This window comes from Physella acuta, unplaced genomic scaffold (genome assembly GCF_028476545.2).
Source record: "Physella acuta isolate Inbredline_101_S28 unplaced genomic scaffold, ASM2847654v3 ptg000285l, whole genome shotgun sequence".
NCBI classification, from domain to species: Eukaryota; Metazoa; Mollusca; class Gastropoda; family Physidae; genus Physella; species Physella acuta.
The window spans coordinates 471883-486533 of NW_026731804.1; the positions used below are offsets into that span (position 1 = coordinate 471883).

Consider the following 14651-nt stretch of genomic DNA (forward strand, 5'->3'; position numbering starts at 1 on the left):
GATCTGTATTTGCTGCAGTACTGCATAATGGCGGCGTTGCTAAGCACAACGTAGACGTAAATATTTTGAGCTCGGGAAGCTGCCTTTCTCCACCAAGGCGAAACTTTTTCGATAGGATTGACAGTTATCGTTGTTGCTGATCAATCAAAGATAAAACCAAAATGACTACCGTCCTTCCACAAAAGCCTGAAGGGACATACACTTTCGCAAGTCAGCCAAGAGCCGTACCACAGAGAAAAAAGTACAGAGATCCTAATTCTGGAGCGGCATCTCAAAACCCGTAAGTCTAAAAGAAAAAATAGAAAAAAAAACCCACTAAATTCTAAAGAAGTAACAAATCTAGTAGAACTAGGGATCTATTTCTCTTCTTGTCATTCTGTGCTAAAGCACTTTAGTCTCATATCGACAGCCAAGTCCTGTAGCTACTTTAACAGGACTTTTTTAACTAACTAAGTTAGTACTTACTTTAGTACTTAACTTTAAATCATTCAAATATCACACTCTCACTCTATATTTTATCAAGCTTTTACTAGACTTAGATCACAATGTTTTTCTGTTGGTTGGTGGACAATCATTGTAAAACGAATTAAATTTTAACCCATTTTAAACTAATCTAATTGATTTAGAACAAAATTGGAAAATAATAATTTGATCCCTTAGAAACTTAGATCTATATAACATAAGCAACTAAGTATTTTTTAATTTTTTCATGACGTATAGGCGTCATTGCCAGTGTGGGTGAGTTGAAAGTGTTACAATTTCTAATTTGACTTTGTTCTTTTGAATTTGAAAATTTTGAATTTTTATCTGATATTTTAAATAAATTTTCTTTATATACTTTTATTCTATGTTGAATTCATAATTATTTGTACCCAATAAAAGAACAGTCCTATACACATGGCATCCTATTTGTCTTATATACTTATTCTATGTTGAATTCATAATTATTTGTACCCAATAAAAGAACAGTCCTATACACATGGCATCCTATTTGTCTTATATACTTATTCTATGTTGAATTCATAATTATTTGTACCCAATAAAAGAACAGTCCTATACACATGGCATCCTATTTGTCTTAAACACAAACTGGATCTCATGTTTGACAAAACTGTATTTTATAGCCTCACCTGGAGCCAAGCCACTGGAAACATTTACGAATTAAAAATACATAAAGTTATTAGTATCTTAAAGATCCACTACATTAAGTACACCATGCCACTTGTTTAAAAATGTATTTTTTCTTTTTTAGAGATGGTCCGATACAATATGGCAACATTATGTATGACAGGAGAGTGGTTCGTGGTAATACCTATGCCCAGCACACACTGCCTGCGGTAGGTTTCACTTTACAAACACATCAGTAATGCTTTACTTTACAAACACATCAGTAATGCTTTACTTTACAAACACATCAGTAATGTTTCACTTTACAAACACAACAGTAATGGTTTACTTTACAAACACATCAGTAATGCTTCACTTTACAAACACATCAATAATGCTTCACTTTACAAACACATCAGTAATGTTTCACTTTACAAACACATCAGTAATGCTTCACTTTACAAACACATCAATAATGCTTCACTTTACAAACACATCAGTAATGTTTCACTTTACAAACACATCAGTAATGCTTCACTTTACAAACACAACAGTAATGGTTTACTTTACAAACACATCAGTAATGCTTCACTTTACAAACACATCAATAATGCTTCACTTTACAAACACATCAGTAATGTTTCACTTTACAAACACATCAGTAATGCTTCACTTTACAAACACATCAATAATGCTTCACTTTACAAACACATCAATAATGCTTCACTTTACAAACACATCAGTAATGTTTCACTTTACAAACACATCAGTAATGCTTCACTTTACAAACACATCAATAATGCTTCACTTTACAAACACATCAGTAATGTTTCACTTTACAAACACATCAGTAATGCTTCACTTTACAAACACAACAGTAATGGTTTACTTTACAAACACATCAGTAATGCTTCACTTTACAAACACATCAATAATGCTTCACTTTACAAACACATCAGTAATGTTTCACTTTACAAACACATCAGTAATGCTTCACTTTACAAACACATCAATAATGCTTCACTTTACAAACACATCAGTAATGTTTCACTTTACAAACACATCAGTAATGCTTCACTTTACAAACACATCAATAATGCTTCACTTTACAAACACATCAGTAATGTTTCACTTTACAAACACATCAGTAATGCTTCACTTTACAAACACATCAATAATGCTTTACTTTACAAAAACATCAGTAATGCTTCACTTTACAAACACATCAGTAATGCTTCACTTTACAAACACATCAGTAATGTTTCACTTTACAAACACATCAATAATGCTTCACTTTACAAACACATCAGTAATGCTTCACTTTACAAACACATCAATAATGCTTTACTTTACAAAAACATCAGTAATGCTTCACTTTACAAACACATCAGTAATGCTTCACTTTACAAACACATCAGTAATGTTTCACTTTACAAACACATCAATAATGCTTCACTTTACAAACACATCAGTAATGCTTCACTTTACAAACACATCAGTAATGCTGACAAAAATAAAGTTACACTTTATATACAAGTAAATGCTTTACAGTACAAAAATGTCTTTAGTATTACTTTACAAAGCATTTAACAGCAATTAACTCATTAACAACAAAAAAGTTATGCTCAACTTTACAAGTATCAACATTGTTGTTGCATTTGTTTCATGTCTCCCAAAAGTTGGTTTAACTTCATTTTAGACCAAGTTAATTATGTGTGTGTAGTGTTAAAACATCACACAACCTTTAACCTTGAATAAGACAAAATATAACTTTCTCATTATGTTTGGCAGACTGCCCAGCCCGACCCTCTTGAGCTACAGCGGCTTCAAGAGAACAGGCGCAGGGCAATAGCAAGGAAACGTGCCAAAGATCAGCTGAGGCCAAGGTCGCCAGATCCGGTGGAGGGCCGCAAACACATCGATGTCCAAACTGAGCTGTACCTTGAAGAGTTGAGTGACCGGGTGGAAGAAGCTGACCAAGAATGTCAGACAGATGCTTTCCTTGACCGCCCGCCCTCACCCATGTTCATCCCTGCCAAGACAGGTCTAGACGTAGCCACACAGATATATGATGGCGATGTGAGAACATGTTATCTTTCGTTATTCATTTTGCTGATATTGTAAGAAAAAAAGAACCTTATGTTTCATTATTTTACAGCCTTACTGTTAATTATTTAACTGGCAGTTAGTAAGAGAAAATGCAATGAACTTTTTAAATATTCTAATAATAAATACAAGTATTTTTTAATAGATTCATAAATTTTGTAAGTAAAATACGGATTTTAATCTAGAAATAACTTTAAATAAGCTGTTACATAAAATTATGTCATCTAGTTAAAAATACAATAGTGTATAACCAAACTAGCATTATGCATTAATCTTTCAATACTGTAGTCTATCTGTAGAAAAAACCAGTCCACTAATTAGTAAGCATTTTAAAAATACTATGTATAAACTCTATCAACAGCTTTTCGATTTCGACTGTGAAGTCAAGCCAATATTAGAGGTCCTTGTTGGAAAGACAGTTGAGCAGGCCCTGCTGGAGGTAATGGAAGAAGAGGAGTTGGCTAACCTCAGACAGCAACAACGTGCCTTTGAGGAGCTGAGAAATGCTGAACTTGTGGAGCAACAGAGGCTGGAGGAGCAAGAAAGACGTCACAGGGAAGAAAAGGTATACTCAAGGGAGGCAATTTCGTTTCTGTACTCTTGTTTATTTTATGTGTTGTTTCCCTTTGTCAGAAAACTAACTTGGTAAAATTTTTGCTCACTACTAAAGTAACTAGTCTATTTATGGTGGTTTTTCTTATTGCTAAAAACATGTATGATTTTTTGTGTTGTAGGAGAGGCGAATGAAACAACAGAGAGAAGTCTTAAGGAAAGAAAAAGAAACAGCAGAGAAAATTGCTGCTCGTGCTTTCGCTCAGAGTTATCTGGCAGATCTGGTGCCCTCAGTGTTTGGCACTTTGTCTGATAATGGCTACTTCTATGATCCAGTCGAGAGAGGTGAGTAATGGACCATTAGGTTACGGGAATCTTCAAGAGTTAGTGGAGTGGAAGCAGTCTTTGTAATTTCAAAATGTAACACTACTTTTCCCCCACCTATTAATTTTTCAATTTACATTTTAAAATTCCCATGAGGGATGTAGTCACATTTGCCAGATTTTGTAAAAAATGTAGTCTTGGATTAGAGGACAGAGTGGCCTAGCAGTAGAGAGCTAGACTGCCAACCCGTAAGTCTCAAGTTTGAATTCCGGTTCAAGTTAGTAGACCGTCTCTGAGTCCACCCAGCTCTGGGCATAGTGCTGATCACAGTATCCATTCATATTCCAAGGTCTCAGAAATATGTGAACTCTACTTCACTTGCCCCATAGACCATCAGGTTTGGAAGGGGAGCTATACTTTCACTTCGTTCTTAGATTGGTTCAGAAGGCAGTCCCTACAGTTTCCCTACATTACCTTGCACAACTACTTTTGAAAAATGTATTTGATGTTTCCCTCTGATGTTTCCCTCTATTGATGTTTCCCTCTACTGATGTTTCCCTCTATTGTTTCCCTCTATTGATGTTTCCCACTATTGATGTTTCCCTCTATTGATGTTTCCCTCTGATGGTTCCCTCTATTGATGTATGTTTCCCTCTATTGATGTATGTTTCCCTCTACTGATGTTTCCCTCTACTGATGTTTCCCTCTATTGATGTTTCCCTCTATTGATGTTTCCCTCTACTGATGTTTCCCTCTATTAATGTTTCCGTCTGTTGATGTCTCCCTCTGTTGATGTCTCCCTCTATTGATGTTTCCCTCTATTGATGTTTCCATCTATTGATTATTCCCTCTATTGATGTTTCCCTCTGTTGATGTCTCCCTCTATTGATGTTTCCCTCTATTGATGTTTCCCTCTATTGATGTTTCCCTCTATTGATGTTTCCCTCTATTGATGTTTCCCTCTATTGATGTTTCCCTCTATTGATGTCTCCCTCTATTGATGTTTCCCTCTATTGATGTTTCCCTCTGTTGATGTTTCCCTCTATTGATGTCTCCCTCTATTGATGTTTCCCTCTATTGATGTTTCCATCTATTGATTATTCCCTCTATTGATGTTTCCCTCTGTTGATGTCTCCCTCTATTGATGTTTCCCTCTATTGATGTTTCCCTCTATTGATGTTTCCCTCTATTGATGTTTCCCTCTATTGATGTTTCCCTCTATTGATGTTTCCCTCTATTGATGTCTCCCTCTATTGATGTTTCCCTCTATTGATGTTTCCCTCTGTTGATGTTTCCCTCTATTGATGTCTCCCTCTGTTGATGTTTCCCTCTATTGATGTTTCCCTCTATTGATGTTTCCCTCTGTTGATGTTTCCCTCTAGATGTGGAGCAAGGCTTCATGCCCTGGCTGATGGATCAGGTCACGGCCGAGCTGGACAGGTCAGAGCGTGGACGTCTGGTCTTGGATGGCATTATATGTGAGCTGGTGACCCGCAGGATAGAGGTCTACAAGCAGCTGGACAAGGAGCCAGAAGTCAAGGAAGAAGTTACACTGCAGGATAAAACACAGGAGCTGGAGATGTCAACTTCCAATATTGTGAGTTTAGCATAGATTAGTCACCTTCCTATTGGGTTAGTGTAGCATGGATTAGTCACCTTCCTATTGGGTTAGTGTAGCATGGATTAGTCACCTTCCTATTGGGTTAGTGTAGCATGGATTAGCCAACTTCCTATTGGGTTAGTGTAGCATGGATTAGTCACCATCCAATTGGGTTAGTGTAGCATAGATTAGTCACCTTCCAATTGGGTTAGTGTAGCATAGATTAGTCACCTTCCAATTGGGTTAGTGTAGCATGGAGTAGTCACCTTCCAATTTAGTGAGTTTGACATAAGCCCCATTCCAGTTTGTTTAGTTTGTTTTGGATTAGTCACCATCAAAGATGCTAAGTTTAGCATGGCCTAGTCACCTTAAAACTTGTAGTTAAATATCTATCTGTCACATTCTAGTTAGATGAATTGTTTAGTGTTCCATAATCATGTTGGTATTTGCTATGATCTTATGAACACACAGGAGTAGCTTAGATAGGCTACACATTAATACGACTAGTTGCCAGTCTTTTAGCTGATGAGGCTAGCCTAAAAATGTTTCAGTTTGTAAACTAACGTACCCTGTTCTCACATTTTTCTTTGAAACTGTGTAGACTCAGATTTTTTCTTTCAATTACGATCTCTAAACATTATACAAATAATCATGGGCAAATCATGACATACATATGTCAACCATTGGCAAATCATGACATATGTATGCCTTCTCTTATGACTGGAGGCAAACTATTAAATTTTAACGTCATTAGTATTATTTGTAGTTCTAACTAGATATTTGGAGGTCAGTTGACTTATTCATTGGGAGCAGAGGGCTGCAGCATCCACCTCTCCACTGGACTCTGTAGCTCTCTTTATTTGCCCCCATGTAAGTCACTGCAGCCCCTCCTCTCCACTGGACTCTCTAGCTCTCTTTATTTACGCCCATGTAAGCCCCGGCAGCCCCACCACAGGATAGCCTTGACCAGCCTACTTACCCTCCCCCTGGGGATTCTAGTCTATCACTTGCCTCCAGACGCTACCCTCTTCTCAGAGCATGCCCAATCCATCACCATTAGCGGGCTACTGTCCCTGTCTATTGGCTGTTGTTTTCGTTTTGCCACAGGTCTTTATTTGACATTTTGTCTGGCCATCTTATCTTAAAGATTTGTTGTAAACTTATCTTTGTGAACGATACTTCATCTGCCCCATGTGTCTTGTGCACAAACGGGAATTCCGTGAACCACACAAAGAAGTCTCTTATTGTCATTTTACTTTCAAAAAGATTTATAATGTAACTTCACCAAGTTAGATGTTGATGACAAGGTTCTACTTTCCCAGCACGAGGTGTATTCGAACCCTAACCCTCGGGTTCTAGGCTGTATCATCGCGACTCGACTCCAGCCATCAGATCCCTTTAAACCACTTAACCCAAGCCCTAACGATCGACCTAACTAATAACCGCGCATACAACAGTCGCCCTTAATCAATACCTAACGCGCCCCCCCCCCCCCCCTCCCTACTGGGTGCATTTGTCTAAACAAAGCAGATTTACGGCCGCCTAGCCGTCAGCGAACAATCGCCTCCTAATTGTTAATTAATTTATTCATGCACTCTAATATTTCCAATACAACTCATAAAAACAGAACTGATGGAAACTGAATGTCGCTACAAAAATACATTAGTCAGAGAACATTACAAACGAGAGAAAAAAAAAACGTATTTTTTCCTCCGTAACTTAGCAAATTACCACATTAGCAGAAATCCGTTCCGGTCTTATTAACATGCTTTAATGCAGAAAAGACGGCCAGGTATTGAAAGTAAACGTGTTTTTTTATGAATTGATCTCAAGTTTTTACTTGACAAAAGTTTGATGAAAGTATAAAGGCAGCGCGCATGATTGTTGTGCTTTTCAAGGTGACACTAAGACAAATGTCTGATTGTCGTTGTCTCCCCTCGACACCAATGCCCGATTGTAGTTACGTCCCCTTAACGATAAATTAGAAAAGAGACAAAAATTTCGAGCAACAAAATGACTTAAACAGCCATAAATATTCATAATCCCAATGGGTCGTACAACAGGTGAGGGGATTTCTTGTGGGAACTACGGGGCTAGTGCACCCTCGACGCAGCCTCCCTCAATGGCCTCCATCAGTCTCCTCGCGCCGGATGACTTTCTTTCCCGGCGCGCGCTGACACGTGTTTGCGTCATCTCCTACAAGCTAATCATGGTTTAATCACCCTCCAACTTTCAATGCGCTTTTTGTCCGCTTGCGTGCGAAATCAGTTACAATAACCGCCACATGTTTAAATTAGCCCCCGCCCCTGCGTCACCCAGGACCATCTCCCATTCTGTGGGGAGAAGAAAAGAAGAATAAGCGGCCTCTTTGGGGCCTGGTGAAGGGCCACAAGGTAGCGGCCATTGAGCTACTTCCGTGGCTGCAGAAGTGACGAGTTAGCCCCCCTCGACAAGCTCTGGAGTGTAGACTTGCTACGACACAATCAAACACTAGAGCGGGGCGGTTTGCTGCCTGCCTTGTATTCATAGGAGGAGAAACACGCTGAAAGAGATCTGGGTTGACGATTTGCTTGGCCGCTGGGAGGGGGGAGGGGGTGGGGTGAGATTAAGAAAACACAAGCCGCCCCCGGTGTCATGCCTGACGAGTACCCCTCCATCTCCCCTCGAAGGTTTGCACCCCTGGGTGCCTCGCTGTTGGGTTATATAATCGGCGGCTGTTTGACCAACAAAGGGCGCAGTAATCTGGTCTCACTTGAGTGTTTTTCATTACTGGCCTGCTCGTTAGCATAAATAACATTATCTTAAGAACCTCGCAGGAGGGGTGGGGGAGGGGGGGGGGTCGCTGTGACGCAAGGACATTGTAGTGAATATTCATTAGAGAAAGCGGGCGAGAATGAAAGAATATGTTTCGTTTTTTTACGGCCTGGTGAGTTTTCTTGGGGAGTTTTCTAGATTGTTAAACGGCTGTAAGGTCGCTGGGATCTTACCTCATGTTGGAGCCTTTGTTTGACAGTTTAAGTCATGCTGCATGATGCTGTATGTTTGACAGAGGTTAAAGTCATGCTGCATGTTTGACTGAGGCTGTACTTGATACTGTAGCCTACCACATGCTGTTTGTGATGACTGTGTCTGATGTTCTATGTTGGGTGCTGTAGTTAATCTCACGGCACTAGGCTGAATGCTCAATATCTGACAAACTTTTGTCTCACATCTTATGCTGAATGACTTATGTATGTCAGATGCTGTCTTATTCAGTATGTATGATGCTGTATGTTGGACTGATATTCAGTATGTATGGTGCTGTATGTGGGACTAAGGTCGGGCCGCATGCTGGATCTATGAAAGATGTGTTTAGCCGTGTTAAATCTATACATGGCCACTTGTTTTCCTACGTTTCTACTATTACATTGATACATTCACGTCTTTTGTCCATTGTGTGCCCATTCTTCTATTGAACACAAGGCGACGTAACCAAAGTTTAATCGAATGATCTAGCTCACGGCGCGCACACTAAGTTGGGCAGCTCACGAGTATATTATTATAACATTTGGGATTAAGCTCGGTTTTCCACCCTCACATTGTGTGTGGGGAACGAGTACCACCCTCACATTGTGTGTGGGGAAGTGTGGGAACAGAAAGCTCTGGCCCCATCTAGAAAGATGCGTGTTTGTGTTGAAAGATGGTTTGAGTTGGGCTGTTCAGTGGCGCGTGACCCCCTGATCCTGCCCGACATTACCGTTACTTAAGCTAATGATAATTAGTAGCAACACTGACCCGATATTCAGGATTTTAAAAACAATTGCAGTAAAAAAAAAAACTGCAACGATTGAAGACATGTAATGGGGGTGGGGGGGGGGGGGGGTTGTCCAGGTGCAGCGGTGCAGTTAATGCAGAAATTGGAGGCTCGGTGCATTGTGGGGAGTGTAATTTGGGATGGGGTAGCTGTGGTAGACGGACTGGCTACAATGATGGTATCAGTAGGGGGCTGGGAAAATAAAATAAAAATCCGTACCAATGAAACAAACAGTCCACAGAAAAAAATCTATTTTGATTAAAAAAAAACGTATTTCTAAATGCTATTTTTTTCCAGTTGAATTCAGAGGAGCAGCTAACCGAATAGAAGTAGACATCTACCATTGTATTCGTTTGTTTTATTTTCTCGTTAATCTTATGCAAGATTTTTAAATTGTTATTTCAATTGTATTTTTTATGTAATTCTATTTAATTTCATCTTTTTTTTAAATTGTTTCTCAACTTTCTTTAAAAAAAAAAACGTATTTTGTTGGATCTGTTCCAGGAAATTTAATGGAACAGAAAACTTGATCATAATTAATTAAGGAATCACATATATTAGGAAATGTAGCCATTATTTTAGGAATAGTCAAAACTATATGATAATAAATTATTTGGAAGTTGTAAATTACCTAGAACTTAGAACTCTTTAGAGTAGATGAAGTAGAATCTATCTGTTTTTATAAGACAGTGACCAGTTAATGCTCGGCAAATTCAAAAGTGGGCTATCGATAATGACACAAGAAATGTATTAATTGCTACGTGTAGTGCTAAAATACAACTCATTCCGTGCCTTAAATGTGTTACATACACCGTTAAAATTTAAAAAAATGTAATACATATTCTTACGCTCTTATTTTATTTGCATAGATTAGAAAACTTCACATACTGGTCATATAAATGTAATAAGAGATATTTTTTTCTTCAACTTTTCTTCAGAAGCCAGAGGAGGAAGACAGTGCGGCAGGGGTGGCTGATGATGGTGAGGTTCAGCCGGTGGGAGGGGAGGAGGAGGGGGAGACAGAGCAGGATGGTGAGGGTGGAGCCGATGGTGACCAACCTGCCGACACAGAGGCTGGCAGTCAGGATTAGCTCAAGATTATTTCATTTACAATTAAATAATTAATTCAATTATGGGTTTGTTAATTATCTTAAGTTTGATTTAAAAGTGGCAGTTTATGCTAGTGTTTATAAAGAAGAAAGGGCCCATTTGTGTAAGAAAATTAATCATTACATAGCAATACCGGAATTTACATTGGAATTTAGTTTGGAAATTTTATTATCCACTAGATTTGTATTTTGTTTTGCTATAAATTTATCCGGATTTACAATAAAAACCATTTTATTTAAAAATAGCACTGATTTTTAAATTTTAAACTGCTAGAGTTGTTTACACTTGTTGCCAATGTAATTTTTGTACTCGAAAAATATTTGATGAAATTTATACAATAAATATGCCTTTACTCTTCCAGATGTTTTAATTGTGTATATTAGAATGTGAAGTTCTCTATCATAAAGTAAGATAAAGTATGTTGAAAGCCAAGTATTATTACACCAAATTAAAAGTAAGTGTGAATGAATGTCTTTTCTTTATATTTGTATGTGATGAGATGAAACGAAATGGAGGATTTTGTCAACTTGATTTTATCCAATAATTTCTGCTAACATTTTAATTTATTTATATATCTATACATCTTTTTATAGTACAGGCAAGTACAACTGATTGAAGTTTGATTGGTATGAATAATATTTGGTACATACATTACAAACATTGGTCTAATTGTCTAGTATAATTTTTTTTTAATTTGTTGTATTTTAAAGCTCGCAACAACAATTACAGAAAACGTGTTTTATTAGTTTAATTTTATAATTAAGCAGCCAAAGATGTTAAACTGTACAAACTGTTTTATAGACGATTATTTTAATTTTACTCTTTGAACTCCAATGTGGGCTGTGATATTAACATAATTAAATGATGTAACCCCTGACCTTTGGTATTATATTCATTAGCAGGAGGTTACACTTTTGCCTCAATGTGTACGGAAGTTTGAAATAAAATAATTTGTGTTTATTTTCTCAGGTTTAACTGGCAAATGTGTTTGAAAAAAAATTTTAAGCCTTTTTTTTTGCTTTTAACAAAGGGCGTTTTAAAGTTGGCCACTCTTCTTCATTTTTTAATGGTAGGAGGTGGTGCGGTATATCTAAATCTCCAGTCTCAGGTCATATGTGGCTTAAGATGGTGAGTATAAGGCTGTTGGGCCGTTAAGTTGTGGACTTGTCTGAAGTGCTCAATAAAGCTACAATTTAAAAAAATATATAATTTTAAAATGTATAACCTTCCTTATAATTTCTAACAGCAACATTTTATATTTCCAATGTTCTAGTTTTAGTATCACCTTACGTTTTGTCATTTCATTCATAAAAAAAGGTTGAATGAAAGATTGGTATCAATTAAAAATCCTACTTTTTAAAAATATATTGACAGTATTTGAAGATGTATGATGGTTGCACATCTTTGTAACTGATGAACGGGAAATAAATCTTGATAAATAAACTATGTCTTGCTGTTGGTTTTTTTTTCTTTGGTAAAATATTTGACCTGTAGAATTTACTGATTTTTTCTTTCTCCAAGCATCTCCATCTACCCCAACGAAGTAAAATGTATACAGTGGTAGGGTTGATGGTAATGGTTGTGATTTTTTTCCAATGATATCTTTTATCAAATACAGACCAAACTACTTTAGAGACCGACTTTTCTAAAGGTTCTTAGCGAGGTCATCCTGTAGGGTTTCTTCCAGGGATCTCAGTAGAACCCCCCCCCCCCCCGCCCCTCCATACGGCGACCAGTAGAAACATGTTTAACTTCACTAACCAGAAGTTTCAAATGACACCTACCCCTAGAGCCACATGTCTGAAAGAAACCCTGTCGTCCATGGTATGGTTGGCTTTAGGTGAAGTCTTTGACTGCAGCTCTGGCAGGGATCCTGGTTTTTACTTTCTCGTATATACGTAGTATAGAGAAAGTATTGTAATCGTGCAAAAAAAAAAATCGAGATTTTTACAAATCTCGACGTTTTACACCTCACTGATACGGAAAAACATAATTTTGCAATCTTGTCCGTATGTCTGTGTGTCTGTCTGTGTGTCTGTCTGTCTGTCTGTGTGTCCGTGTGTAAACACGATAACTTGAGTACCGTTACAGCTAGGTTGATGAAATTTCATATATAAGTATTTTATCAAAATCGTAGATCCGTATCAACTTTTAAGCGATTTCCGATAACCGGAAGTGGTACTTTTCCTACTTTGAATTTTTCAAAAGCCTATAACTTGAGTACTATTTCAGATAGATAAATGAAATTTCACATGTAAGTTAAAGATCTAATTCTCTACCTTTTGTTAAATTTTGAGTAATTTCCGTTGACGGGGAGTACTAATTTACGCTATTTCCGATTTCTCAAAAACGCATCTAAATTTATAAAGTACTAATAATATTGCGCACCATTATGAACATCTTTATTCGGCGTTCGCTTGGTGTGCAATACTTTTTTCTATGAGATTCTATTTTATTTTAAAAAGTTAATGTATTTAAAATTGATTAAAAATCATAACTATATCCCGAGTTCCCATCCCCTGTTGTTTTATATAAGAATATTCGAGAAAGTTTAGGGGAGATCACTCCCGGTTTATTTCTGAGATAGGGATCCTTTTTTCTGAGATAGGGATCCTTTTTTCTGAGATAGGGATCTTTTTTTCTGAGATAGGGATCCTTTTTTCTGAGATAGGGATCCTTTTTTCTGAGATAGGGATCCTTTTTTCTGAGATAGGGATAATTTTTTCTGAGATAGGGATCATTTTTTCTGAGATAGGGATCCTTTTTTCTGAGATAAGGATCCTTTTTTCTGAGTGATTCTTTTTTCTGAGGGATTCTTTTTTTCTGAGGGATTCTTTTTTCTAAGGGATCCTTTTTTCTGAGATAGGGATCATTTTTTCTGAGATAGGGATCCTTTTTTCTGAGATAGGGATCATTTTTTCTGAGATAGGGATCCTTTTTCGTTAGGGATTCTTTTTTCTGAGGGATTCTTTTTTCTGAGGGATCCATTTTTCTGAAATAAGGATCCTTTTTCCTTAACGATTCTTTTTTCTTAGGGATTCTTTTTTTCTGAGGGATTCTTTTTTTTCTGAGGGATTCTTTTTTTCTGAGGGATTCTTTTTTGTGTGATAGGGATCTTCGTTTTTTTTTCTATGACAGGGGTTTATTTTTATGATGTGAGGAAGCGTGTTTAAAATGTATGTGGGCGTCAGTAGCAGATAGTTACAGGCAACTAATTACAGGCAGTTAACGACAGGCAGCTAGCTACAGGCAGCTAATTACAGGCAGATAGTTACAGGCAACTAATTACAGACAGTTAGCTACAGGCAGCTATTTACAGGCAGATAGTTACAGGCAACTAATTACAGACAGTTAGCTACAGGCAGCTATTTACAGGCAGATAGTTACAGGCAACTAATTACAGACAGTTAGCTACAGGCAGCTATTTACAGGCAGATAGTTACAGGCAACTAATTACAGACAGTTAGCTACAGGCAGATAGTTAAGATGTCAAAATTCATGTCGGTTTGGCACCATCTCCGGAGACATGGAGACCTGTACGCAGGGCCGGCGCTACCTATAAGGCGAACTAGGCGGTCGCCTAGGGCGCTGGCCGTAGGGGGCGCCAAACTGGGTTGGAAAAACAAATCGAAAGTTTGGGGGGGTGCAAATCGAAAGTTTGTCCCCGGGGGCACGAAACAAATTGCGGTAGGGGGGGGGGGGGCGCTTTTAATAAGTTTTGCATAGGGCGCTAAATAACCTGGCGCCGGCACTGCCTGTACCGTTGAAGAGTTCTAACATAACAGATCAGTCAAGATACATGCAGAGTTGTTGGACTAGCTAGACAAACAGGAGATTGGTTCAGGTCATTTTTTAGCCGTCTCTAAGTAATTTATTCAAGGCGCGTGCTCAGACACCTTTAATTGGAGTTATCTAATGTTGACCGTTCAGATCTATGTCGCTCAGATCTACCATTCAGATATATCTGTGTTCAAAATTTCAGATCCGTCATTTAGATCTATGTTATTATGTCTTTCATTTACATCTGCCAAAGCCGGACTGTTTATTTTTTAAACATTA

The 14651-nt window shown here is 37.8% G+C and overlaps 1 protein-coding gene across 3 annotated transcripts; it reads left to right on the forward strand.

The window, feature by feature from the left end:
• The first annotated feature begins 3 nt into the window (after positions 1-3).
• LOC131939621 (radial spoke head protein 3 homolog) lies at positions 4-10949 on the forward strand. 3 transcript variants are annotated; one of them, XM_059298040.1, is made up of 9 exons: positions 4-280; positions 721-738; positions 1253-1337; positions 2899-3186; positions 3575-3778; positions 3948-4110; positions 5472-5686; positions 9780-9811; positions 10421-10477. In XM_059298040.1, exons 1-8 carry the CDS (start codon positions 162-164, stop codon positions 9807-9809), a joined length of 1122 nt encoding a protein of 373 aa, XP_059154023.1. In that variant the 5' UTR covers positions 4-161; the 3' UTR covers positions 9810-9811; positions 10421-10477. The 3 variants fall into 3 exon arrangements, with proteins under 3 accessions (XP_059154023.1, XP_059154020.1, XP_059154022.1); XM_059298037.1 differs by lacking the exon at positions 9780-9811 and having other exon boundaries at positions 10421-10949; XM_059298039.1 differs by lacking the exons at positions 721-738; positions 9780-9811 and having other exon boundaries at positions 6-280; positions 10421-10949.
• The last annotated feature ends 3702 nt before the right edge of the window (positions 10950-14651 follow it).

What these genes read in the sequence shown, in the direction of transcription:
- LOC131939621 (XM_059298037.1), top strand. Translation starts at nt 162, where the DNA reads ATGACTACCGTCCTTCCACAAAAGCCTGAAGGGACATACACTTTCGCA. An exon ending in CCCAGCACACACTGCCTGCG is followed by an intron (nt 1,338 to 2,898) that starts GTAGGTTTCACT and finishes TATGTTTGGCAG; the next exon opens with ACTGCCCAGCCCGACCCTCT. An exon ending in CTATGATCCAGTCGAGAGAG is followed by an intron (nt 4,111 to 5,471) that starts GTGAGTAATGGA and finishes GTTTCCCTCTAG; the next exon opens with ATGTGGAGCAAGGCTTCATG.